The sequence below is a fragment of the Pomacea canaliculata genome, linkage group LG14 (genome assembly GCF_003073045.1).
Source record: "Pomacea canaliculata isolate SZHN2017 linkage group LG14, ASM307304v1, whole genome shotgun sequence".
Taxonomy (NCBI): domain Eukaryota; kingdom Metazoa; phylum Mollusca; class Gastropoda; order Architaenioglossa; family Ampullariidae; genus Pomacea; species Pomacea canaliculata.
The window spans coordinates 13,664,320-13,690,657 of NC_037603.1; the positions used below are offsets into that span (position 1 = coordinate 13,664,320).

General features: G+C 38.5%; 3 protein-coding genes across 4 annotated transcripts; 1 reads left to right on the forward strand and 2 right to left on the reverse strand.

Moving 5' to 3' along the window:
* The first annotated feature begins 5,293 nt into the window (after positions 1–5,293).
* Positions 5,294–10,346, forward strand: LOC112555290. The gene is made up of 6 exons (XM_025223626.1): positions 5,294–6,327; positions 6,589–6,735; positions 7,028–7,154; positions 7,484–7,741; positions 8,551–8,685; positions 9,104–10,346. Exons 2-6 carry the CDS (start codon positions 6,608–6,610, stop codon positions 9,671–9,673), a joined length of 1,218 nt encoding a protein of 405 aa, XP_025079411.1. The 5' UTR covers positions 5,294–6,327; positions 6,589–6,607; the 3' UTR covers positions 9,674–10,346.
* Positions 10,347–11,274: 928 nt separating this feature from the next.
* On the reverse strand, positions 11,275–14,678 carry LOC112554978. The gene is made up of 5 exons (XM_025223069.1): positions 14,129–14,678; positions 12,805–12,852; positions 12,330–12,414; positions 11,850–11,937; positions 11,275–11,628 (listed from the first exon to the last, which is right to left on the reverse strand). The coding sequence occupies exons 1-5, from the start codon at positions 14,250–14,252 to the stop codon at positions 11,551–11,553; spliced, it is 423 nt and encodes a 140-aa protein (XP_025078854.1). The 5' UTR covers positions 14,253–14,678; the 3' UTR covers positions 11,275–11,550.
* A 2,305-nt stretch (positions 14,679–16,983) lies between these two features.
* LOC112554977 lies at positions 16,984–20,859 on the reverse strand. 2 transcript variants are annotated; one of them, XM_025223068.1, is made up of 5 exons: positions 20,670–20,859; positions 19,264–19,308; positions 18,792–18,876; positions 18,292–18,379; positions 16,984–18,067 (listed from the first exon to the last, which is right to left on the reverse strand). In XM_025223068.1, exons 1-5 carry the CDS (start codon positions 20,791–20,793, stop codon positions 17,987–17,989), a joined length of 423 nt encoding a protein of 140 aa, XP_025078853.1. In that variant the 5' UTR covers positions 20,794–20,859; the 3' UTR covers positions 16,984–17,986. The 2 variants fall into 2 exon arrangements, with proteins under 2 accessions (XP_025078853.1, XP_025078852.1); XM_025223067.1 differs by having other exon boundaries at positions 19,264–19,311; positions 20,670–20,855.
* Between the last annotated feature and the right edge of the window lie 5,479 nt (positions 20,860–26,338).

A 26,338-nucleotide genomic window follows, 5' to 3' on the forward strand; every position in this document is an offset into this window, starting at 1 on the left:
TATTAAAAACTGTCTAGAAATTGCTGGTATTTTATGAGGTTTACTTTGTCCTCTATCAGATTCTGCTCAGGCTTCTTCTTAGGTCCACGCCACCATTGCTTATCGACAAGGTAAGCTACACCCTTCACAACTACTATTCTTGGAATTTGCATTAATTTACATTCATTTGCATTAGGTGTGCCTTTACGCGACGAAGATCACGTGGACAATTCAACTCGTGTTGCTACTAACAACTGACCCTAGGGTTAACCCTGGACAGTAACAAAGCCATGTCGGTAAAACCAGAGCTGATATTAATGAAAGACTAGAGCTTGCCTCGAGTGCTGATCAAATCGCATCGGTGTGCTTTGTTATTTGCCTCTATGTTCGACTACATATAAACATGTCCTTAAAGAATTTCAAAGAAAAGTGAATGTAAGTTGTAAAATTTCCTTTTCTTCATTGAAACACATCTTTGCTAACAAAATCGAGTGACGAAAATACTGTTGTATTTTTTCTTTAATTCTGTTGGAGCTCTTAACCATTTCTAAGCGGCTACTATAATTGTTTTGTTGAATCAACAAAATGTGGCTCAGTAGAATAGTAAATGTACATAAAATTACAGCAAAATCTTTATTCTGCCAGTGTTTATATTTCTTCTTGCATTCGATTTTTTGAAGATAAATGATAATACAATACTATGTGCCGCATGCAATTTTGCAGTTAAATTCGGACAAAAAGGAAAACCAAAAAATCAATCTGAATTTAAGAAACAAATATAATAATATATCCTGTGTCAACTAAGCATTTAAGACTTTCATATTCATTTGGCTTTGTTTTGTAGAGGCATTCCCCCTAAAACTTGGGTATAAACGTCTACAAATGAATCTACCTTGGTTAGATAATTTTTTTTTTTTTTTTTTTTTTTAGAGTGGACATTTTTCAGTCTAATTTTCCGTGCACTGGGCGATAGTTTGTATGCATTTTATTTTTTTTTTTTTTTTTTTTTTTTTTTTTTGATGTTGTCTTCTCAAGTCCTTGCCACAACATTAAGATCTAGAAATAGTTATAAATATATAGCTATAACTTTTGACCACTAAAACATCCTCCTCCATCTCCATGACTCTAGCTTAATGAATTATAAACTCTCAAACATAAATTGAAACTAGTCTTCCATGAAAATATTTATATTAAACCATTATGAAGGACTTTACCCTGAGCAGTACCCCGCTGGAAACACAATATCACACACACATACACACACACACACGTCGATTTCTTTGTTCGTTTGTTCAATTATCAACATTTTCATCAACTAACCCTTAACTTCACTTCCAGAAAATTATCAACCTACCGAAATTTTCTAATCTATTATCGCTTTTTGTGTATCCAATCCGGAAAATGAAGTGTAGCAGACGACGAAGTTCAGCATCGATAATCTTCAGCAAGCAATATTTCTGTGTATTAAAAACAGTATTGAAAATAATCGTGTGATAATGGAAATCTGACCAATCTGAAAAACGGTTTGCCAGGATATTTGTGACGAGATATTGTGCAAATGCGCTGCTTGAGTCTCCACCAGCTCGAAGCTTCGCTGTAGCCGCCATTATGGCGTCCGTTAGGTGGCGCTCGCTTCAAAATACCCGTATGAGCCATTTTGTAGGGTGAATATTTTTTGCCAGTTCAATTTCAGGTTAATAAAATGGTTCGTGTTCGTGTATAAGTAATAATAAGCCTGTAATTTTTATAGTGCATAATCATACTCATAAAGCACCATTGGTGGTGGTGGTGGTGGTGGTGGTGGTGGTGGTGGTGGTGGTGGTGGTGGTGGTGGTGGTGGTGGTGGTGGTGGTGGTGGTGGTGGTGGTGGTGGAACTCCGGAAGGCGAAGTTTCATCTTCTTTTGAACGCCGTGCCCTTAGTACAGTAGGCCACTTTCATTGCTCATTCTTTATACGTTGGAACTCTTATTATAATTAATGATAATACTATTAATAGTAAGTAGACACTTAATAACTAGCTAACTAGACAGACGAGGGCAGAAAACATGGGAATTTGTTTAATAAGGATGCACTTATTGATGGCTTCCTGAAACCTGTAACCTCTAACCTCTAACCTTCACGTGTTTTGCATCTTAATAAGATTTATGTGTGCGAGAGATTCTGTGGCTAGAAAAGTACCCGTTCCCTCTCAACAACTGATCTGCACAAAATAAAATGAATCGCGTAATTTTCTGAACATTTCAGAGCACACACACACACACTAAGAGTTAAGCCTATCATCGAAGTTGATAAGAGAGATAACTAGGTAATTAGACGAGAGCAGACAGACAGCACTTGGAACAAGGGATTACATCTGTTTAATAAGGATACACTTATTGAATGGCTTTCCGTAACCTTTACCCCTCACGTGTTTTGCATCTCGTGTTGAAATAGCTCACACGGTGATTACTTTACTTCACGGATGTATTTATATTTAAGAGGTTAACTGTTAGGATCATGAATTTGAGTGCTCGTGCACCAGGTGTAATATGAGAATTTCTATTTTCATCTTTTCTCTTTTGTTGCTTTCCCCCTCCTCCTCCTCCTCCCCCTCCTCCTCCTCCCCTCCTCCTCCTCCTCCTCCTCGTCATCATCATCATCATCATCATCATCATCATCATCAATTATTAACAGAAAAGTCATACGGGACCCAACACTTCCAAAGTTCCTTTGACGCTTTTCCGTTACCAGTCTACTTGTCTTTTATCCCCAGCAAAAAATAAAATAAAATAAAATAAAATAAAATAAAATAAAAAATACAACAATTATGAATCAGCTTTTATTCGCAACACGTTCAAGCCGACTCAGTTGAATTCTTATGGTCGAACGATAATTTTTTTTATTTATTGCTGGTGTTTTATCGTAATGATTAAACATTTTACGACACGACATTTATCGTGCATATCTTGATCGAAGTTTCATTCAAATATACTAACAGCCTCATCAACAAAAGAAAACAAAATTTAGGAACAATTTTAGATTTCTGTGTCTCATCTGTGACAACTATAAACCGTAATGTAAATAATAACAATTTTAGATATCTCTTGTATCTGACAATTCTCTTCTTTCTTCTAGTATTTGGTGTATTACATACATATGCCAGTTTTCAGAACTGTATGTAGATAAAAGTCTTCCTTTCCTAGGTTTAATAGTTGATACAAACCCTTGCACCTCACCGATTTCATATTCAAAATATGTGAACATCGTTTACCTTAATGAAGTTTGGACTTTGAAATAATACTTCTCTATATTCAGTGTCAGTGTGTATAAGCATTTGGTAGAGAAGTGTATGTACATGTGATTAAACATGTATTATGTAAGCACAGGTATGCTCTATGTGTGTATATGTCCTCGTCTGTTCAAAGAAGAAGAGGTACTAGGGTGGCCAAAAAGATACTAGGGCGACCAAAGAGCAAGAATAAACCCTGGGTCAAGAAGGAGGTTCTCGACCCTGAAACAGCTTTGTTCTATAGCCACATCAAGAAACCAACAATCAACTGCAACCTCAGACAAAGAACTAACTGTGTAAACACGAATTCGCCATTACTATTGGGGCGAACATTTTGTTGATTGTATGCAGTGCAGAAGTATTCGTTTTTTGTTTTTGTCAACTATTCTGTTTACAACATACTTTTCACTCGTCCTCTTTTCTGGTCAAGGGGTGACGTAGTTTTCCCTCTTTTCTTTTTCACCATGTTAATGTAAGAACCCATTGCTGCTCACAATACACTGTTTCTCTCTCTCTCTCACACACACATACACATACACACACCTGTCTTCTTCTGGAAGCATTTTTTCTGGGGTAGTTTCTTGTAAACTATAAAGTTTCTTGTAAAACTTAATTTCTAGCTTGAGTTCACTTGATTCATTTCTGAACTTGTTCTGGTATGCTTGTAAAAGATTTGTGACTTGATTTTCTTTATTTTCTTAAGTGCCTCAGCACTAAGACGTCACTTTTTTACATTGTTTCTTTTTTACTTTTGATTGCCTTAACAAAAAGGTCCATGTACTTTTTTCATCTTTCAGTTCATTGCAGCTCACTATGCATATACAAACACCTGGACACACTCTCACAAGAATACACACATACACACAAGTATCCAAATATAATTTAACTAGCCTTTTAGAAAGACAACTCTTTATACAAATGTATATTTGTAATATCTTTTTCCCAGTTTTGTAAATAGTGTATTGGTGCATGTTTATAAGGTCAAGGACTGCTTATAAATTTCACTACTTAAAAATCTTCACAGCCAGTGCTGTATATGGCAAATAATATTGACTATGGTATGCCACCCTGCTAACACTGTTATAAGAAATTGTATTCATGTGCTTGTTTACTTATTAATGTCTTTTACAGTGTTGTGGTTTTTTTTTTTTGTTTTTTTTTTTTTTTGCTTTGTCAATCTTTGATCAATATGTATACATCAGGTTTCTTTACATCTTATATAAAGGCATCATTGCATTTACTGCTTTACTGTTTATTCTTAATTTTCATCATTTAGCCATGATATAACCAGTTTTGAAGAGACAGTAGTGGCAGAATAAAGAACACAAAAGCTATGTCATGTGCGCTGAGTACACATTTTTATTTATATAGGAGTACAAATTTCACTACAGTGAGCTGTCAGGGACTAGGTCATATGTAAAAAAAAAGAGAAATTTATTCAGATAATTAAACTTATTCAATTTACCCCCTGCAAGACACACTATGAACATATGCAAGACAAGGTTTTTCTGTAGAATGAGGTCTTTACTTCATATATTTCTCCCTTGCATGTGGTAACAACCCTGTTTAAGAACAGCTTTAAATTTTCAGTTTTAAAAGCTGCAGAGGTAATGCAGGGAATCATGCTATGGTAGTGATAAAAACATCAAAGTTCTTAATTGGTAGTATATGTGGACAAAATAATTTTTAAAAAATTATATAATAAATAATAATTAATAAATATTAAGGAGGATACACAATTTTGTTGACAGCTAGAAGAATGTATTAAACAATTGGGCTTATGCAGTGCAAACTAAGTCCATAAGTACTATGATACATTTGGCATGGGAAAATGCATTGCAACAAAGTAGATTAGACTTCTTCCTTATGTCAGATTCACAAAACAAGAGGAAATGAGATTTGACAAACGGAAGTTAAGTTCCTTGTCGCGTACCATCCCGAGACGTCGCAGGATGCACGCCAGTAACCGCCGGCACGAACGCCCAACCCCTCGCTCGTCCAGAGACGGCCTGCGATGAACCATTCGAACCCAGCTGAGCGCAGACCACACAGCAATGACAAAGACAAAATTCACATTACAAAACAAACTAATTTATTAACTACGTAAAATAATGCAAGAGAAACATCTCATACGTCTCTAACACCTACATAAAAAAAAAAGATAAAATAAACAAACAAAAATAAATACAGTAAAACAGTTGCCCTGTGCACAGGCGAGATACAAAGTGATCACAAATAGGACACTCCACCCGCACGCACTGCGGGGTAGCAGGTCAAATGTCCGCTCAAGGTGTCCGCTGGGCGGCAGCCCGCCCTCTGGCCCTGCGTGCCACCCCAGCGCTGACCCCTACCTCCCTCTTCCTCTCCTCCAGCTGGCCCCCCTCACTCCTCTCGAAAGGGTTGACGATGTTGTTGACGTTTACAAACAGATGAGCGGCGATATACATCTTCCATCTCGCCATCTCCAGAAAAAATTCCCAGTCACCACCACTTAAGGTTTCTAGTCCGTCCTCACGACCGGAACACTAGCTGGAATTTCACTCCCGAAGACAGAGGTCTGCAATCCGCCGCCATCGAGATCCTTCACCTCTTTTTTCCCGCCAAAAACGTAAAATAAAACCTACAAAATTGCGTCAGATTATGACGCAGCAACCCCCTCCTCCCCTCAGAACTAAGGCTCGGGCTAAGCCAGCATTCGACACGCGACTTATGCAAGTCCGCATGTCCTTCATTAGTAGAGTGAGGCACGCGAATGTGCACAGAGAGCGAGAGACACACACACCCACTCATCCACATGCTCAAATTTAAATGCGGAAGTACACATAAGAATACAGATACAAGGATGGACAAGAGAGTTACCTACACACGCCCGCCACAACATCCATCCACACACACACACTTTTCTCACGAACTCACCTACTGACAGTTGCGGACTCACACACACGGATGTAGCTCCCCCTGAGTTGTTTTTCTCATCAGCTGTGCTCTACGGTAATCATACCACTTCAACTCCGCTTCCTTCCTCCCCTACTTTGCCCGCTAACAGCTATTTGCATTGGCTAGATTGGACACCTCGGTAGTAAGTACAAACTTTTCAATCCATTCTAGCAAACGACCGTCGTTTATCTTATCATACCTGCATTTAATAAATATCCTACTGATCAGTCATTTTTTATAAGTACTTTGAAAAAGTCTTCAGTTGTTTGTAACTGTTTTATTGGGATTCCATCTAAACCAAATTAATTTTTTTAAACTGTTAAAACGTTTTAAAGGAAGAGAATTTTTCTTCTAAGCAAAACATGATAATTCTAGGACTAATTCAAACTTTTGCCTTTAAAAGATCCCCCCAGTCAACAAACATGGGCCTCCTGTACAGTCTGGCTTTCCCAAAGCAGGATGAGAAGGAGAAACCGAATCCACTCATCATTGATGTGGAAGAAGTTCTGGCAGAAGCTGCCTGGGACATGTACATCCACGCCTATGGCCCGTGCGTCTTCAACTGTCAAACAGGAATAATTCTGTGGGGGGAATGGGGTTCACTTAGTCAACCTAGATAGTAGGGACAAGGAAATCCAGGTCACAGGTCAGCGTGAATGTAGAATACATCAAAAACGCCGCAACTGATGGACATTGAGCAGTTTAAGTTGCTGTTACATAACATTATTGTTCTTGCAATAAGTGATCCAATAGCTTCACTAAACAGCATTTTTTGGGGCCCATGATAAATGTAATTATATTTTAAATGATTAAAACTGTTCAAGTAAATCTGCCCGTTTCAGTTTCCGCAGGAAGTTTATCAAGAGGGAGAACTTCACCATAGAGGTTCCAATGAACTACTACCACTTTGAACAAGGGCCACCCAAAATAACAGTGAGGCACGTAGGACAAACACGACACAATCTGAGTGTGAGCAGCCATCACTAGTTTAGTCATCCAGAGATCAGTCAAAATGTTCAGTATATTCAGGATAAGCAGATTTTAAAATGTAACAACTTTTTCGTGTGTAGATTAACCATAAATAGCAATTTTTTTATAAACTGTGTTCATCAGTAAACAGTAGCAGTTGTTGTTGCTGACGTTGGTGGCTTCGTCATTGTTTTCAGCATTGTCATTATCGTCGTCAGCATTGCTGTTACCATCGGGATCATCATTGACCTAATTATATTTTAAGTTGTCTTCGTCTTCGTCATCCTCGTCATCGTAATTGTCATCGATGTCATTGTTGTTATTCTCAGACAGACACAGATGGCGCACGACAAGCCGTCCAAGAAGGGAGAGGGGTACCGGAAATGATCGGCCTGGAGACGAGGTTCAACAACGACACGGAAACCGAGCAGAAGTACAACTTCAACTTCCAGAAGGAGAGGTCAGCGTCTGTCGAGGTCACCTACCACCGAGGATTCTCCATCGGTGGCAAAGCTAATTTTGCTCTCGGGGTCCCCAAAGTTACTGGGGAGGGTAAAGTTGGCATCGACATTGAAACTCATGTGAAGGTAAGCTGCCTCCGAGTTTTTTTATTCTTTCTTCTTTTTTTCTCTCGGTTGTCTCGCAAATAAAAGACCTCTCTTAACTTCTTTGTTTGTTACCTACATATTTCACTGCCTCTGTCTCCAGCCCACATGCACACACACACACACAATGTAATTTGTTTAAGACAATAAAACACGTGACCAAGAAGTAGTAATGTCTTTAACGGACTAATTTTGTGTGAAATGTGTTTCTCATGATTAAGTAAAGTTCATCTAAGCAGACAGCTTCTTCAAATGTAACCCTGAACGGTTTTTCTTGAGAAACAGGCTCACTATGCACAGAAAGAGGTCAAGGAAACAAATGACAGAGCTGCACTTTATTATTTTAATATGTAAATTCTTCATCCAACGGAAGAGCTGTGTTCATTTGCTAATTAAGCGTACTGTGTACAAATGTCACATTTTCTTGCGCATGGTGTTTGTTTTTGTTGTTTTTTTTTTTTGTTTGTTTTTTTTGGTTGTTGTTTTTGTTTTTTTTGGGTTTTTTGGGGTTTTTTTTGGGGGGGGTTGGTTTTTTTTTTTTTTTTTGGAAGAATCTCGAGAATACAAGTGTATTTATCTAGATTCGCACCGAGTTTACACAATCCTCAACAAATTTTACAGCCTTTAGTCTTTTTAAATTAACTTCACAACGACCGAAAGGTCACGAGTGTACCTTTACTTTCATGAATTAACAAAGGCTAATTAACTGACTTCTTCGCGATTGTCATCTGGATGGCAGCTGGCGAGGTGAAGTGTATTTTTCCTCAAATCTTCACTGGAATGTTTCGCAGGTTACCAAGATAACGGGCGAAAGACACGAGGAGAGAGTGACGACCTCTGCGACAAGCGAGATAACTGTGGCTCCCCACAGCCACTACACCGCCACCGTCGTCATGGAGGAGCGATCGATGGTTGCTGACTTTGAGGTAATGTCCCAGGAGACAACAAGATGCTGTCAGACAAAGATATTTACAGTGTGTCACACCTTTCTATGCAACTAACAACAATTCTGTTTTGTCTGTGGTCATCATTCCAGATGTCAGACAGTTAGCTACCTCTACGATATTAGCAGCAACAGAAGCGGAATACCCGACACAAACAGTCAGTTATGAAACAAAACAAAAAAAGATAAAGAATATGTAACAGTGTCCAGATATTTAACATCCATCAGCTAATACCTTCTAACCTTTTCAGCCAGCAAGACAGATTTTCATTTAGAAAAAGATTACAAAACATTAACGAGGCCAAACTCAGACGCAGTCTTGTCTGCTTCTAATCTTCTGTGACCTGTTTATTCTCTTTTACTGCTGTTAACCCTTTTGTATGTGTGTGTATTGTCCCCAGATCCCTGTGACCATGACCCTGCCGGCAAAGCGAGGTCTCGTCTACATCAAGATGAAGGAGACTGGCGAAGTGGTTTATGTCCAAAACGTCACCAACTTGCCCTTCTACTTCCTCAAATTTCAGGATGTCCAAATTCTCAACGCCAATGGCGAGGTCATCGATAAAACTAAAGAGCTTAATGCCCAATGCAAGGATATTCGTTTCAAAATCGCTGGGATCGTGAACGGTGTTCAGCTCTCTAGCCACTGCATCAACCTCAGACAGACAGGCGTGGTCACTGCAGACAGCAATCCTGTTGCGGTTTCTCCCAAAGTAAGTTCCCGAGAGCCTAAAGGCAAAGCCTTGCTGACTGCTTCGAAACCGTCAGGCGGAAGTGGGGCCACCACCACGGATGTGGCAAGCAGCAGCAGTGCGCAGGACCCGGTGCGCAGCCAGGGTGTGGGGGACCGGATCCTCCAGGTGGCGCCCAGTTCAGACGCTTCAGCAATGGAAGGCGTTCAGCAGGCCATTGTCCAGCAGGCCAAAGACAGTGGTGCCGTGCATGTTCCTGGACGATGGTTAGAATTCTAGTTTTGACCAGAAAATATGGCATTGCTCGGCTAACATTTTTAAACGCAGCTATTTGCTTCGTACATGAAGTCAAAAAATGTAACATTGGGTCGCAACATGTAATATTTTGTAAACAATATGTAACGACCTATAGCACGATCTCTCTATTATGTTATTAGTGGTGTAGGATTCCAACACTGCCAAAACTTTCATAATGCTTTGGTGCCAATTTGAATCAACTTTACTCCAAATAATTCATGTGACTGTATGCGTGCGTGTGCTTTTGGTGGACAGATTTTTTTATAGGTAACACTGTCTCTTCAGGATTAGTCGAACTTGATATTGTGGAGTGATAGTGTGTCTGGCATACAACTCAGTATAATTGTGTTGTTTTGGCATTTTTTTTTTCAAATGAGAAACACAGTTTCGTTTATGTTGCCTTGACTATAAACTTAATTGGGAAATTATTGGTCGTAGCACAGTATAGAAGTATTTAATAATTTATGTCTTTAAGTTTTTAAAATTTTGCATACATATAAATGTATATACTTGATAAAAAAAGCAATGTTTTTTTGTACTTAAAGAACCTCACCTCATTATCTTCATTATCCTTTGTTAGATTAAGATTAACCATTGTACAGTATTTTTGAATATTCTTTTGGGCCTGGGGTCAGGACTTTTAAATAAAGATCAACATTGTTTTTATAGTTTAAATACCGTTTTGTGTGTGTGTGCGCGCGTGTGTCTGTGCGCGCAAGCGCAGATGAGTGCGTGTGTATATGCGTGCGCAGCGTGCGTATGTTTTGTGTTCTCTGCTTATTTGTTGGGTGAATAAGTTGGGTTGGAGGTGTATGCCATGCTGGCTAATTGCTTTCAGCCTTAGTGCTATATTAAAAGTGTTTTAGTATTAAAATATTAACAGCATCAGGACTAAAGTTATCTCTTGTACTTTGGAGGAAGAGTTATTTTTCTCTGCGTACCCCCTGGCACAGCCTGAGGAAAGTCACGTGATCTAAATCCCTGTCGACTGCATCACAACATTATTCCTGAAGTAACTTAAACACTCAATTCTCTTATACTGCTGCCAAGCACTGTAGTGAAGTAAAATGTGAAAAAAAACATTCCAGCTTTATTACATGTAGAAAATATAAAAAAAGAAAAAAAGTTGTTTACAACGCCTGTGATAGAGAAAACTTATCTAAAACTTTTGGACACACCATTTCTACTCTGTCAGAGAGGTTGATGAAACCACGAAGCAGCCTCATCACCTGGCCTCTCCCAGTCATTTAAGCCAGCGTGGAGCATGAACAGAGTGACACCTACCTCATTAGTTTCAAAATCAAATCAAGACATGAGCTAAAACAATTTAAGATACGGAAAAGGCATTCGACGTCAGCAGTTTACGGAAATACAGCCTAGTACATTTCAAACACTGTGACATTATCACCTTGGGAGTTCAAATATGGAGGCTTGTTCACTTCAGGTACAGCCAGCTGGGATCTTATTACCTATTGTAGGTCAGTGGGTGGGAGAGGTACACGCTTATGTTGCCGTGTTGTCGGGGGAGCTAATAATAACTGATCACCATGTATAATAAGGATAATAAGCTGTACTTTTTTAAAAAAAAAGGTAAAGAATATTTAAAATTCAAATTACTAGACTTACAAATTACTAAAATACTAAAACAACAGATTCACTTTTATTGTTGTATGATGTCGCAGTGCTCACTAGCAATGAAAACCGCATGGCTTAAAGAGTGGCGTCCCTTAATAACATAGTTGTTCCCCTTTGCATAACGCAATCGTTGTGTGCAAAGTATAGGACATCCAAAACCATACTAACTACATATATATATATACATTTGCACTGGTGTTCATTAAAGTGAATGTCTATGTTTATCAGAAATACTGATCAAGATTTCCGTTGTTCGCTCGAAACCTTATCCTTGCTCGTCTCCCTTCGATCGTTAAGTCGCCCTGCAAAAAAGAGAGAACAAAATAATTGTTTCAGCGCTTATTTGACCGACATTGGTAGAAATTTGTTTGGGTCCTTTTCTGAATAGAAGCACTAAATATTGCATGCACAAATATCAAAGTTACTTCTTATCAGCTTAATGATTTAAGGAACTTATGTGAGAGTCTACTGTAGCAAGTTATCTCCCCTACCATTAGCAGTTGACTTATTTAACATAACTTACCTCCCCAAGTTGGCTTCTAAGATCGTCAGGCACTGGCTGGCTTTGGTACATAACCTGATTGGCTCCAATGATGCGGTAGACATTCCCACTACAAAGAAAGACGTAAATTCACTTACATATTTTGTGTAAAAGTTAAAACTCGGGGTCATAATTTATATAAATGTTTTTAATGCATATAAAACATAGGAAAAGGAAGAAGTACTGGTAGTAAAAGAAGCAGTTGAGAAAGAGAGACAGTATGTGTGTGTGCACATAATCTTTTTAATATCTAAAGGCCTTCAAGCCATAACTTGCCATAGGAGGAGGCTGAAGAAGGATGGAACTAGAGTATCCCACGAGAACCCCAAAACCTACCACTAAGCTCAGGTCTCACAATCAGTAACAATACGCTTGTGCCCCAACATGAGATCTGAACAGAGAGCCTTATAACTTTTGTGACAGTACAGCTTCAGGATTTGCTGAAATGTGCTTTAAAGTTACCTCCATCCTCCCGTGCTGTCGCCAGGGAAGTCTGTAGTACTTCTTGTTACGACAACAACTCTCCCCTCTCGCACTCCAGTTTGAACTAAAAAAAACAACATGAAGCTAATGATATAATATACCTCAATGTCGACTTCGTTCTATGAACGCTTAATCAATTAAGTAAAAGGCAACAAAAGCAGAGACTGGCGCCCTTATTTGCATGTCAGTGGATCACTTACAGTTCACAGCCTCAAGGCCCTTCAACCAGGTTCTCTGGTTTTTGATATTTTAGGTTATTAGAGTAACATTGATGCGATACACTTACAAATTTTCTGAAGAACTTTTTACATTTGCCGTCAGGGAAGGTGTAAACTCAATTTATTTGATCAGTCGTTGGGATAACTGATAGAAAGGTTTCTACAGAATTTTTGACTTACAGGCTACCAGATCTGAAAATAAATGAAATCGGTTGTTTTTATTTGATTTAACTTACCCAATTCTCTCTGATTACTTGATCGGCTGCAAAGACCACCCATTTCATCTGAAACAAATTTCGTCGAAACATAATATTTGCAAGTAAACATAAAGTAACAACAAATATAAATTACTGTCTAATTATAATACTAATACTAATAATACTGTCTGCACTTAATAACATAGAAACTTAGTGATTTGAACAGATCAAATAATATCTTCCTGTATATGAAAAGTATCGACATCGAATGAAAATACCAAAACATAGTACACAGCACATGATTGTTAAACAGAACAATGAGTTCATACAGAGGGAAATTATCTATATATAGCAGGGATGGGGGAAACCAAATACAGTTCACAATATCATTTCATGAATCCGGCCCGCCAATACAATCGCAGATTGCAGTTGATGTATGAGCTTGTTCATAGCAACTGAAATTTATTTTAAGTGAATAATCATAATAATGTAGTAAATTTTGAGGGACAAGCGAGAAACCTCCATTAGGGAAAAGGACACGTATGCTTCTCTGTTGATACGTGATGCGTTTTTCGACCAAGTCCGCTCATACAATGAAAACCGAACGACTATATTGCTGTGCACCCTAGTGTTGAGTTCAGCCTAGAAGTGTCCAGCATTACCTTTTCATGAATTTCCAAAGGATGAATAAATGTAAAAACTAGTTTGGTTGATGTGTTTATTTGTGTATGTGCAAGCATGTGAGTGTGTGGACATTTTGTAAATGCCATGAACTCCCCCAGGCATCTCTAAGTATGATGAAATAAAACGTGCGACTCGGTCTTCTTAACCTTAACTCATGAAAACTACATCACGTGACATCTTAGTGGATTAAAATCCAGACAGACATTAGGTGCAAACAGGAAAACATCGGTTTATATCCCTCGACAAACGATTTCTCTAATACAGAAGAATCAACACGCTCTCTAGTTAAATGAATAGCAACAAATATATTCTAATATAATAAACAACAATAGTTCACATTAATTTTTCTCAAAATCTTTCCTAAAATATTGAATCCTTGTTTCCACTTTCCGGTTTTTTTTTCACTAAAATGGTATTCGATAATATCATACACATGCTAAATTGGAAACAGGTTAATGCACAACATACACACATGACATAGCCATATAACAAATCCAAATAAAAGCCATCTCTCAACAAACTACGGCTAAGGAAATTTTATGAGTAGAAAGCTTGTTTATTAATAGAAGAAGTCTCTACAATTCTTCTAATCACCGATTAATTTTTATAATATATTAATAAATATATTATATATAATTTTTGAGGTGGGTTGTGATCAAATCCAAAACAAAGTACTCACCCAGTCGATCCTCAACTGCTACAAAAGTGTCCAACTTCCAGTCACAGGTTGCTGTCCCCGAAAAAGCTGCGTCGAAATGACAAGTCTTTCCTTCCAACAGCTCGTAAGTACACCGACTCCTCATTGCGAAGACCAATCAAGTGTCTTATGTTCGGAAAATTTCTCCAAAATGGCGTAGCTACGTGCGACGATTGTTGTTTTCAGAAACGTTTAGCCAATCAAATCTGTCCTTGCATTTCAGTGACAAAAAATTATATTAGAACACAGTATTTCATTGGTTGAAACTCTATGGCCTGTGCCTCAGGATAAGCAGACTTCCACCCAAAGAACTGCGCCTACTCTGTTGAAGAAATGAAACACTTATGCTGGGTGGTCGGCAGTCCGGTTTCATCTCACTCAAACTCCGCCCAAAACGATATTTGGATTGATGACTGACGTGTGTCACTCATTCATTTTCTTCAGTTCCAGTCTAGGGTAGGACACAGAGTTACAGCTGGTCTTGTCACACCATTAACATATATATATGTCCATTTATGAAAACTTTTTATCCCCTCGCAAAGCGTGTCGGGCTTGCCTCAGTTGTGTGAAAAACACTGTAGAACTGTTATTAATTATTTAAGTAATTATTATTATATCTAAAACACACAAGTATTATTGCAGGGTTTCCTCTTCCAGATAATCCTTCTCAACTGTATGTCTCCAGTTATCGTCACTATGTGAAGACCGTAACTGAGGTCAGATGGGCCATCACCAACTACTATTCTTAGAATCCACGATTTTCATAGTCATCTGCAATAATTAAGCGTCCACGTGACAAAAATTACGTGGACAGTCCCACACATGTGATTGTTTTGTTGCCAGCAACCACCCAAACAGCTAGGTCCTGGACAGGTTGAACCATATCGGTAAAACCAAAGCTGATGGCAGGGAAGACCTGGAGCTTATATCTAATGCTGACCGAATCGCTCAGGTGTGATTTGTTTTTCATGCTCCCGCGAGTTCTTAGAATCCATGATTTTCTTAGTCATCTGCAAAAATTGTTCGTCCACGTGACAAAAATTACGTGGACAGTTTCACACATGTGATTGCCTTGTTACCAGCAAGGTCCTGGACAGGTTGAACCATATCGGTAAAACCAAAGCTGATGTCAGGGAAGACCTGGAGCTTATATCTGATGCTGACCGAATCACTCAGGTGTGATTTGTTTTTACAGATTCATGCTCCTGCTAGTTCTTAGAATCGATTAGACTTTGTCATGTCCTATGATAATTTTAAAGAGGACGAATAGGTCTGAAATTTCCGTTTCTTTGCAGGTGGAGACACGTATCTGTTTGTGTGATAGACTAAAGAAAAGAATTTTGTCCAAATATTATCTTTGTTCTTTGATGCTTTTCTATGGATACAAGACGAAGATGACATAATTGTTTGTTTAATCGGGAAATTATGAGTCAAAAGTTTTGTTAAAGGAGTATATTGAAGCCTCGCCAATGGGTTTCACTAGGAGATGTGTTAACGCATTTTTCTCTCTCTCATTGCTGTCGATGGTGGAATACCTCATTTATCGGACTGTAAATACAAAAAAAAGGATGATATGAAAATAAATCTGAATACAGGTCAGTCGTTGGTCAAATTGTTCCTTGTAGAAATAATTTCATACTACTAAAGTTGGACTTAAGTTTATTGACTTAACTTTCAAAACTTGCAGATGGCTTGTCTGCGAGGTCTTTAAAACGAGTCTTTTCGTCATTGTCTTAATTTGAAAGTCGAGTATTCAGACACAGCTTATATGGTCCCTCCCCAATTTAACCATTTTCCAGCGAAGGAAAACATGTTCGTAGCCATGCCACAAGTTCCTGACTGATATCGGTAAAACCAGAACTGCTGTCAGTGAATAAAATAAGGCTGACATCATTTGCTTACTTCAGGCCCTTCAGTTGCTCTGGCACACGTGGTGGTTTCTGGGAGGGGTGTTGGGGAGTGGGAGAAGCCAGGAGTTGAGGTGCATGAGTTATCTCAAGTTGTTTTATTTTCGATCCCTACCATTCAACGGCAGTTCGTATCCTAAGACCTTGGCTATGAACCGAAAGTACTGAATTCTAGATAACCGTCCGGTCTTCGACGTCCATGTAGAAGACACTGCCTTGGTAATCCATGCCTCTGATGTAGCTCCATTGGTACAGCTTCAAGAGGACATGTCATCACATGTAAATACAAGTGGAAGATATATTTTATTTTAAGTATAGGATTAGTGGAACTTGATATTGTGGACTGTGTCTGGCATAGAACTCAGTGTAATTGTGGTTGTTTTTTTTTTTTCTAATGAGGATTACAGTTTCGTTTTGTTTCCTTGACTAAGCTTAACTGGGAAATAATTGCTTGAATACGTTGAGTATTAGCACAGTATCGACGTATGGAAGGGTTTATGTCTCTAAGTTTCTAAAATTTTACACATATATATACTGGACAAAGTCCATGTTTTTTTGTACTTAAATCACCACACATTATCTTCATTATAATTTGTTAGATTAAGATTAACCATTGTAGTATATTTTTGAATATTCTTTTGGGTCTGGGGATCAGAACTTTTAAAATAAAGATAAACGATGTTTTTATAGTTTAAAGTCCGATGTGTATGTGTGTGTGTGCGTAGTAGTAGTAGTAGTAACAGCATCAGCACTGAAGTTATCTGTTATACTTTGGAGGAAGAGTTATTTTTCTCTGTGCACCTACTGGCACAATCTGAGGAAAGTCACGTGATCTAAATCCATGTAGACTTCATCACAACATTATTCCTGAAGTAGCTTAAACACTCAAGTCTCTTATACTGCTGCCAAGCATTGTAGTGAAGTAAAATGTGAAAAAACATGCCAGCTTTATTACATGTAGACAACATAAAAAAGGGCAAAAGTTGTTTACAACACCTGTTGATCCTCCTGTAAGGAGAGGTTGATGTTACTTTCACTGATTATCTGACAGTACCAGTCTGCATTTAAGAAAATCACTCAAAATTTGAACTGAAACCATTAGCCAGATTTGCTATTATATGACTTTTAAAATAAATTTCCATTGCTTCCTGACTGTTACATTTGCAATACGTTACAGCCGGATCAATTTAATATTTTTATGTGTAGATATATATACGCTGATAAAAACATAAATGGGTTGTGATAGAGAGAACTTATCTAAAACTGTTGGACACACCCTTTCTACTTTATCAGAGAGGTTGATGAAACCACGACGCAGCCTCATCACCTGGCCTCTCCCAGAGTCATTTAAGCCAGCGTGGAGCATGAACAGAGTGACACCTACCTCATTAGTTTCAAATCAAATCAAGACATGAGCTAAAACAATTTAAGATACGGAAAAGGCATTCGACGTTGGCAGTTTACGGAAATACAGCCTAGTACATTTCAAACACTGTGACATTATTACCTTGGGAGTTCAAATATGGAGGCTAGTTGACTTCAGGTACAGCCAGCTGGGATCTATTCATTTATTGTAGGTCAGTGGGTGGGAGAGGTACACGCTTTTGTTGCCGTGTTGTTGGGGGAGCTAATAATAACTGATCACCATGGTAAGGATAACAAGCTGCACTTTTTTTAAAAAAAAGGTAAAGAATGTTGTAAATTCAAATTACTAGACTTACAAATTACTAAAATACTAAAACAACAGATTCACTTTCATTGTTGCATGATGTCGCAGTGCTAACTAGCAATGAAAACAGCATGGCTGAAAGAGTGGCGTCCCTTAATAACATAGTTGTTCCCCTTTGCATAACGCAATCGTTTTGTGCAAAGGAGGGCATCCGAAACCATACTAACTACATGTATATACATTTGCACTGGTGAATTTCTTTGTTTATCGGAAATACTGGTCAATATTTCCGTTGTTCGCTCGAAACTCTATCCTTGCTCGTTCCCCTTCGATCGTTAAGTTGCCCTGAAAATAAGAGAGAACAAAAATCAGTGTTTCAGCGCCTCTTTGACCGACATTGGTAGAAATTTGTTTGGATCTGTTTCTGAATAGAAGCACTAAATATTGCGTGCACAAATATCAAAGTAACTTCTTATCATTAGCAGCTTAATGATTTAACTTATCGGATAGTCTACTGTAGCAAGTTAACTCCCCTACCATTAGCAGTTTTACTTCTTTAAGGAACTTACACTGCCCATTTGGCGTCTAAGATCCTCAGGCACTGGCTGGCTGTTGTACATAGTCTGATTTGCTCCAGTGATGCGGTAGACGTCCCCACTACAAAGAAAGACTGCACTTACATATACAATTCACTGATATATTTTTGTGTACACATTTAAAATCGCGGTCATAGTTCATTTAAATTTTTTCCTGTATGTAAAATCTAGGAAAAGGAAGAAGAACTGGGAGTACAAGAAGCCGTTGAGAGAGAGACAGTGTGTGTGTGTGCGCGCGCACAGAATCTTTTTAATATCTAAAGGCCTTCAAGCCATAACTTACCATAGGAGGAGGCTGACGAAGAAGGATGGAACTAGAGTATCCAGCGATAACACCCACCCGATAGCACTAAGCTCAGGTCTCACAATCAGTAAAAGTATGTTTGTGCCCGAACATGAGATCTGAACAGAGAGCCTTATAACTTTTGTGACAATACAGCTTCAAGATTTGCTGAAACGGGCTTTAAAGTTACCTCCATCCTCCCGTGCTGTCCCCAGGGAAGTCTGTAGTACTCCTTTGTACGACAACAAACCGCCCATCTCGCACTCCAGTTTGAGCTGAAAAAAACATAAAGCTGGTGATATGATATATTTCAATGTCGACTTTGTTCGAAGGATGCTTAATTAATTAAGTAAAAGGCAACAAAAGCAGAGACTGGCGCCCTTATTTTCATTTCAGTTGATCACTTACAGTTCACAGCCTCAAGGCACTTCAACAAGGTTCTCTGGTTTTTGATATTTTAGGTTTTTAGAGGAGTAACATTTGAAGCGATTCACTTACAAATTTTCCGAAGAACTTCTTTACATTTGAGGTCAGGGAAGGTGTAAACTCTATTTGATCAGTAGTTGGGATAACTGCGAGGAAGTTTCTACAGAAGTTCTTACTTACAGGCTAACAGATATGAAAATAAATGAAATCGGTTGTTTTTATTTGATTTAACTTACTCGGTTCTCTCGCATTACTTGATCGGCTGCAACAACCACCCATTTCTTCTGAAAACAAATTTCATTGAAACATAATAATATTAGCAAGTAAACATAATGTCACAACAAATGTCAATTACTGTCTAAATACTTCTGCCCTTAACAAAATAGAAACAGTGATTTAAACACATCAAACTATATCTTCCTGTCTATGAAAAGTATCGACATCGAATGAAAACACCAAAACATAGTAAACAGCACATGATTGTTAAACAGAACAATGAGTTCATACAGAGGGAGGTATCTATATATAGCAGGGATTGGGGAAACCAAATACAGTTCACAATATCATTTAATGAATCCGGCCCGCCAATACAATCGCAGATTGCAGTCAGTCCATGAGCTTGTTCACAGCAACTTAAATTTATTTTAAGTGAATGATCATAATAAGGTAGTAAATTTTGAGGCACAAGCGAGAAACCTCCATTAGGGAAAAGACAGGACACGTATGCTTCTCGTCGGCTGTCTGCGGCCTATATGGATGATTTTTAGAGAATTATTCATCCCAAGGTAGACCACTTCCGGTTTGAAGTCCTGTTGATACGTGAGGCGTTTTTCGACCAAGTCGGCTCATACGATGAAAACCCGATCATCATAATTGCTGTGCACCCTAGTGTTGAGTTCAGCCTAGAAGTGTCCAGCATTACCTTTTCATGAATTTCCAAAGGATGAATAAATGTAAAAACTAGTTTGGTTGATGCGTTAATTTGTTTATGTGCAAGCATGTGAGTGTGCGGACATTTTGTAAATCCCATGAACTCCCCCAGGCATCTCTAAGTATGATAAAATAAAACGTGCGATTTGGTCTTCTTAACTTAACCCTAACTCATGAAAACTACATCATGTGACATCTTAGTGGCTTATAATCTAGACAGACATTAGGTGCAAAAAGGAATACATCGGTTTATATCCCTCAACAAACGATTTGTCCAATACAGAAGAATCAAAACACTCTCTAGTTAAATGAATAGCAACAAATATATTCTAAGATAATGAACAACAATAGTTCACATTAACTTTTCTCAAAATTTTTCCTAAAATATTGAATCCTTGTTTCCACTTTCCGGTTTTTTTCACTAAAATGTTATTCGATAATATCATACACATGCTAAATTGGAAACAGGTTAATGCACAACATACACACATATGCATGCATGACATAGCCCATAGCCATATAACAAATCCAAATAAAAGCCATCTCTCAACAAACTACGGCTAAGGAAATTTTATGAGTAGAAAGCTTGTTTATTAATAGAAGAAGTCTCTACAATTCTTCTAATCACCCATTAATTTTATAATATATTAATAAATATATTATGTATAATTTTTGAAGTGGGTTGTGATCAAATCCAAAACAAAGTACTCACCCAGTCGATCCTCAACTGCTACAAAAGTGTCCAACTTCCAGTCACAGGTTGCTGTCCCTGAAAAAGCTGCGTCGCAATGACAAGTCTTTCCTTCCAACAGCTCGTAAGTACACCGACTCCTCATTGCGAAGACCAATCAAGTGTCTTATGTTCGGAAAATTTCTCCAAAATGACGTAGCTACGTGCGACGATTGTTGTTTTCAGAAACGTTTAGCCAATCAAATCTTGTCCTTGCATTTCAGTGACAAAAACTTATATTAGAACACAGTATTTCATTGGTTGAAACTCTATGGCCTGTGCCTCAGGATAAGCAGACTTCCACCCAAAGAACTGCGCCTACTCTGTTGAAGAAATGAAACACTTATGCTGGGTGGTCGGCAGTCCGGTTTCATCTCAGTCAAACTCCGCCCAAAACGATATTTGGATTGATGACTGACGTGTGTCACTCATTCATTTTCTTCAGTTCCAGTCTAGGGTAGACACAGAGTTACAGCTGGTCTTGTCACACATTAACATATATTTATGTCCATTTATGGAAACTTTTTATCCTCTCGCAAAGCGTGTCGGGCTCGCCTCAGTTGTGTGGAAAAACACTGTAGAATTCTTATTAATTATTTAAGTAATTATTATTATATCTAAAACACACAAGTATTATTGCAGGGTTTCTTCTTCCAGATAATCCTTCTCAACTTTTGTCTGCTGTGTGTCTCCAGTTATCGTCACTATGTGAAGACCGTAACTGAGGTCAGATGGGCCATCACCAACTACTATTCTTAGAATCCACGATTTTCATACTCATCTGCAATAATTATACGTCCACGTGACAACAATTACGTGGACAGTCCCACACATGTGATTGTCTTGTTGCCAGCTTGGTCCTGGACAGGTTGAGCCATATCGGTAAAACCAAAGCTGATGGCAGGGAAGACCTGGAGCTTATATCTAATGCTGACCGAATCGCTCAGGTTTGATTTGTTTTTCATGCTCCCGGGAGTTCTTAGAATCCATGATTTTCATAGTCATCTGCAAAAATTGTTCGTCCACGTGACAAAAATTACGTGGACAGTTTCACACATGTGATTGCCTTGTTACCAGCAAGGTCCTGGACAGGTTGAACCATATCGGTAAAACCAAAGCTGATGTCAGGGAAGACCTGGAGCTTATATCTGATGCTGACCGAGTCACTCAAGTGTGATTTGTTTTTACAGCTTCATGCTCGTGCTCGTTTTAGAATCAATTAGACTTTGTCATGTGCGATGATAATTTTAAAGATGACGAATAGGTCTGAAATTTCCGTTTCTTTGCAGGTGTAGACACGTTTCTGTTTGTGATGTAGACTAAAGAAAAGAATTTTGTCCAAATATTATCTTTGTTCTTTGATGCTTTTCTATGGATACAAGACGAAGATGACATAATTGTTTGTTTAATCGGGAAATTATGAGTCAAAAGTTTTGTTAAAGGAGTATATTGTAGCCTCGCCAATGGATTTCACTCGTGTTAACGCATTTTTCTCTCATTGATGTCTATGGTGTAATACCTCATTTTTTGGACTGTAAATACAAAAGAAAGGAGGATATGAAAAAAAAATCTGAATACAGAAGTCAGTCGTTGGTCAAACAGATTGTGCCTTGTAGAAATAATTTCAGACTACCAGTGGATGGCTGCTTGTAAAGTCTTAAGTCAGACATAAGTTTATTGACTTAACTTTCAAAACTTGCAGTTGGCTTGTGTTCGAGGTCTTTAAAACGAGTCTTTTCGTCATTGTCTTAAGTGGGAAGTCGAGTATTCAGACCCAGCTCATATGGTCCCTCCCCAATTTAACCATTTTCCAGCGAAGGAAAACATGTTCCTAGCCATGCCGCAAGTTCCTGACTGATATCGGTAAAACCAGAATTGCTGTCAGTGAACAAAATAAAGCTGACATCATTTGCTACTTCAGGCCCTTCAGTTGCTCTGCACACGTGGTGGTTTCTGGGAGGGTGTTGGGATGGGGAGAAGCCAGGAGTGAGGTGCATGAGTTTTATCTCAAGTTGTTTTTATTTTCGATCCCTACCATTCAACGGCATCGTATCCTAAAACTTTGGCTATGAACCGAAAGTACTGAATTCTAGATAACCGTCCGGTCTTCGACGTCCATGTAGAAGACACTGCCTTGGTAGTCCATGCCTCCGATGTAGCTCCATTGGTACAGCTTCAAGAGGACATGTCATCACATGTAAATACAAGTGGAAGATATATTATATTTTAAGTATACTCCTTGTACTCTGGCTACATGAAACGATTAAAAGTTCTCAAAATGGACAGTGAGCCACCATTGAAAAAACATTATCGTCTACTCTAGTCTGTTGTGTGAAGAAGTGTGAATGGGTTTGATTTCAGCTGAATGTATTTACTAATACTGGCCTCTGAGCAGCTTTTTGAGGACTAGCAGTTTCAAAGTGTGTTTTTAAACGCTTACTTTGTCTCATTTTCCACTCAGCGACAAGATTTTATGTAAAGGCAATATATTGTTGTTTGATCTTTTGTTTTCCTGCTGACCGCCATGTTCACATCCTCGACTGTCAGACTTGAACTCGTCCATCTGATCTGTCCTGCAATCAAGTGCGCGAACTAGTTCTGTACCAGTGCGAGTGTTGTATTGTATAACTTCTATGCCTTAGAATTCAAAAGGGGAAATGATCTGTTGACCCCTGAGCGACCTTAACGATAAAGCGTTTTGATACGTGTCGTCAACATGCTAAAGATCGAGATGTTTTCTGTAAAAACAATCATTGTAAATCCATCCAGAATGTGTGAGTGCATTGAATCAACATGTGTGCGCAAGTGTGTTTGTATGAGCACAAATAAACGTGGCAATTCGAGAAATGCAAGTGTGCAATACGTATCTACGGCAACATGGCACTATTTACATGCACCTCTAGATTTTATGATGCAAGAGAGCGGCTCGAAATCGCCATTCATTCAATCCGTCCCATGACTGGTTCTGGTCTTTGTCGGGAGCACATGAATAGATGAGGCCAGCCACTCAGGCTTGTCATGAATGATGGTCAACAGGTTCTTTTACTTTCTTAAACCAGTTCTTTCTTGGTGTCCACCTTCTTCCTTGAAGAACAATCATCCACAGAGTGTTGTGCCGGGTCACATGGCCAAACCAGACCAGCTTATGTCGTTTGATTATAGTTTATGGTGTGGTGACCAAGCTTTGTACAAAGTCATAGGTTCTATGTCCCCCGTACGAGATCCTGAAATATCTACCCTTTTAAAGTTTAAAAATTGGTGATCGCTCTAGCAGTGTTCTACGAACTTTCACAGATTTGTCTCCAGGGCCGATGTGCATGAGCGAACTTAAAAGTGAACTTAAGCTTAAGTCTGCTAACTTAACTGTAGAACTGGAACCAACTGAATGTTTTCTCACTTGTTCTCTTCCGTTTGGTCGCAACTCGCCAGAATCTTTAGTCAAAGGCGTCAAGAAATTTTTCATTTTATTGTACTGGCCTCAACTTTCGTTTTTGAAAAGTTGGTGGCAGAGAGATACCAACAATATATAAAGATGTAAACTAAGTAAAATAGGTAAATAACTAGTTCTTGTGTCTTTTTAGAGTTTAAAACGGGCTTTTTAAAAAAAATCTTAAACATGACTTGATTTGTCTCCTAGAATTAGCTGCATGTTGTCTTATACATTTGCATTTCTATTTGATCGCGACTAGCACATATCTTTAGTCAAGGGCTGTCAGTATATTTGTGCTACTTTCGTGTTCGTTTTCCTGGCCTTCAACTTTCGTTTTAGCAAAGTCTATTCAAAAGGGCCTAGGCTTCACTCGCACTTTCCAAGGGTACACGGAGATGTGTGTAGACCGCTCCTTAGCCGTGTCGTTGGCAGTAACCTCTCTCTCCATCGATACAAATCAATCAGATGAGTACAACAGGTGTAGAGGGCTGCCAGTTTATGCACTTTGGTTCGGTGATAGAGGGAAGGCTATCCTTTAGTGATCACGCACACCAAGTATACGAGGCAAATAAAATTTTTGGAACACCAGAGACCAAGCTCAGAGCACGGCACAGTTGAAACCCTACATCAAATATGAAAGTATATCTAAATGGATGGTCTTCTAAATGACAAAAACAGAAAAAAGTGTCCCAATGTTCCCTTGATAAACTGTATTCTATGATAAAGACAAATACTTTGATGCCAGATAACAGATTTTTAATTATTTCAACATTAACATGAAACAATAAAGATCATCACTGCTCCGTAATCAAGAGTCTGAGAATCCAAAAATTTTCCCAAAGAATGGACGCAATTACTAGTCAGACCTTTTCAAAGACATGAAACAGTCAGCAGTGCCAGAACTACACAAGCATCATCATCCACCCACGCAGTCATGATGAAAGTAATCGATAAATCATTAACCGTGACACTGCCACTGAAGAACTGCTAGAAGAATAAATAGTCTGGCTCCAGACCAGGCAGCACCACGGTTGAACAAATATTCCATTACAACATTTTGATATGAAAAAATCTACAGCACCGGAGGTAGGAACTCTTCCACGACTTTAATTTTTTTTAAATTTTAAATGGAATTTTACAGAATCTGCTACAAACTAAGGCCAAATGTATGGTACACCAAGGAGGTACTCTGCCGAGCAAGTATTCGTTTCTCTGGTTACTCAGTCACCTGACCAGGTGTATGACACACCGAGCAAGTATTCGTTTCCCTGGTTACTCAGGAGTCAATACTTTCTACTGCGTTCTACCGGAATATTAGTGCTATACTCTGAGAATTCATTCTGTTTTCCCGATATCAGTCAGGAACTTTTTGTCATTCATGTATACCTGAATACATTCAGTCACCTCCAATCAACAAAGACAAAGACAAACTGATCTCAATTTGCAAAGCACTTTGTCGGGTGTTGTCATTTATTCTCTTCTGTTTCATCACGACCCGCCATGAGTATGAAATTTCTACTCAGACAAAAAGTCCACACAAAAGGGCTTAGGCTACACACAAGTATAAATAGTAAACAGACCACGCCTTGTTATCCTCGCCCCGTCTTCTCATTACACGGGGCATCAGAAACCAGTTTGTGCATGTAACAAAAATATATGCAATAATATTTCATACTGCTCCTTTGCTTTATGCATTCTTGCTTAACATGTCTTAATAAATTACGGTGAGATTTTCTTTAATTTCAAGTATAACAGAATAAACGAGTATCTCTTTGATAAAATAAACTGGAATCGCAAATATAAGCTTTGATTTCCCCAGTGAAAAGGCAGATATTTTCAAACAAAACTGTAAATTAGAGCAAAACCCAAAATTAACTACACAGCCATGATTTCGCGAGCTTGTTGAATTTACGAGAAACAGAGGTGAACAAGTTCAAGAGCTTATTTAGTAATTTGACCTGAAACCGATTTGACCTGTGTTTGCGAGATGGAAGAAGGCAGTCAAGTAGAAATAAACCAAGGAGGCAGAGTGTAAGCAAGGGGAGGAAATTCGGATATACTTTTCAAAGATTGTTTACCCCCCAAAAAAATAAAGAAAACATTTTCGGTTTTAGAAATGTTATATTTAAGGGGCTTCTACCTCTAAAAGTAGAAAAGCAAAACACGAACAATTTGAGGATATATATAAGTAGTATAGGCATGTTGTTTTCACCCCCTATTT

What these genes read in the sequence shown, in the direction of transcription:
- LOC112555290 (XM_025223626.1), top strand. Translation starts at nt 6,608, where the DNA reads ATGGGCCTCCTGTACAGTCTGGCTTTCCCAAAGCAGGATGAGAAGGAG. An exon ending in TACATCCACGCCTATGGCCC is followed by an intron (nt 6,736 to 7,027) that starts GTGCGTCTTCAA and finishes TGCCCGTTTCAG; the next exon opens with TTTCCGCAGGAAGTTTATCA. An exon ending in ACATTGAAACTCATGTGAAG is followed by an intron (nt 7,742 to 8,550) that starts GTAAGCTGCCTC and finishes AATGTTTCGCAG; the next exon opens with GTTACCAAGATAACGGGCGA.
- LOC112554977 (XM_025223067.1), bottom strand. Translation starts at nt 20,793, where the DNA reads ATGAGGAGTCGGTGTACTTACGAGCTGTTGGAAGGAAAGACTTGTCAT. An exon ending in AGCAGTTGAGGATCGACTGG is followed by an intron (nt 19,312 to 20,669) that starts GTGAGTACTTTG and finishes ATTTGTTTTCAG; the next exon opens with AAGAAATGGGTGGTTGTTGC. An exon ending in GACAGCACGGGAGGATGGAG is followed by an intron (nt 18,380 to 18,791) that starts GTAACTTTAAAG and finishes CTTTCTTTGTAG; the next exon opens with TGGGGACGTCTACCGCATCA.
- LOC112554978 (XM_025223069.1), bottom strand. Translation starts at nt 14,252, where the DNA reads ATGAGGAGTCGGTGTACTTACGAGCTGTTGGAAGGAAAGACTTGTCAT. An exon ending in AAGTAATCAGAGAGAATTGG is followed by an intron (nt 12,415 to 12,804) that starts GTAAGTTAAATC and finishes TGTTTTTTTTAG; the next exon opens with TTCAAACTGGAGTGCGAGAG. An exon ending in GACAGCACGGGAGGATGGAG is followed by an intron (nt 11,938 to 12,329) that starts GTAACTTTAAAG and finishes CTTTCTTTGTAG; the next exon opens with TGGGAATGTCTACCGCATCA.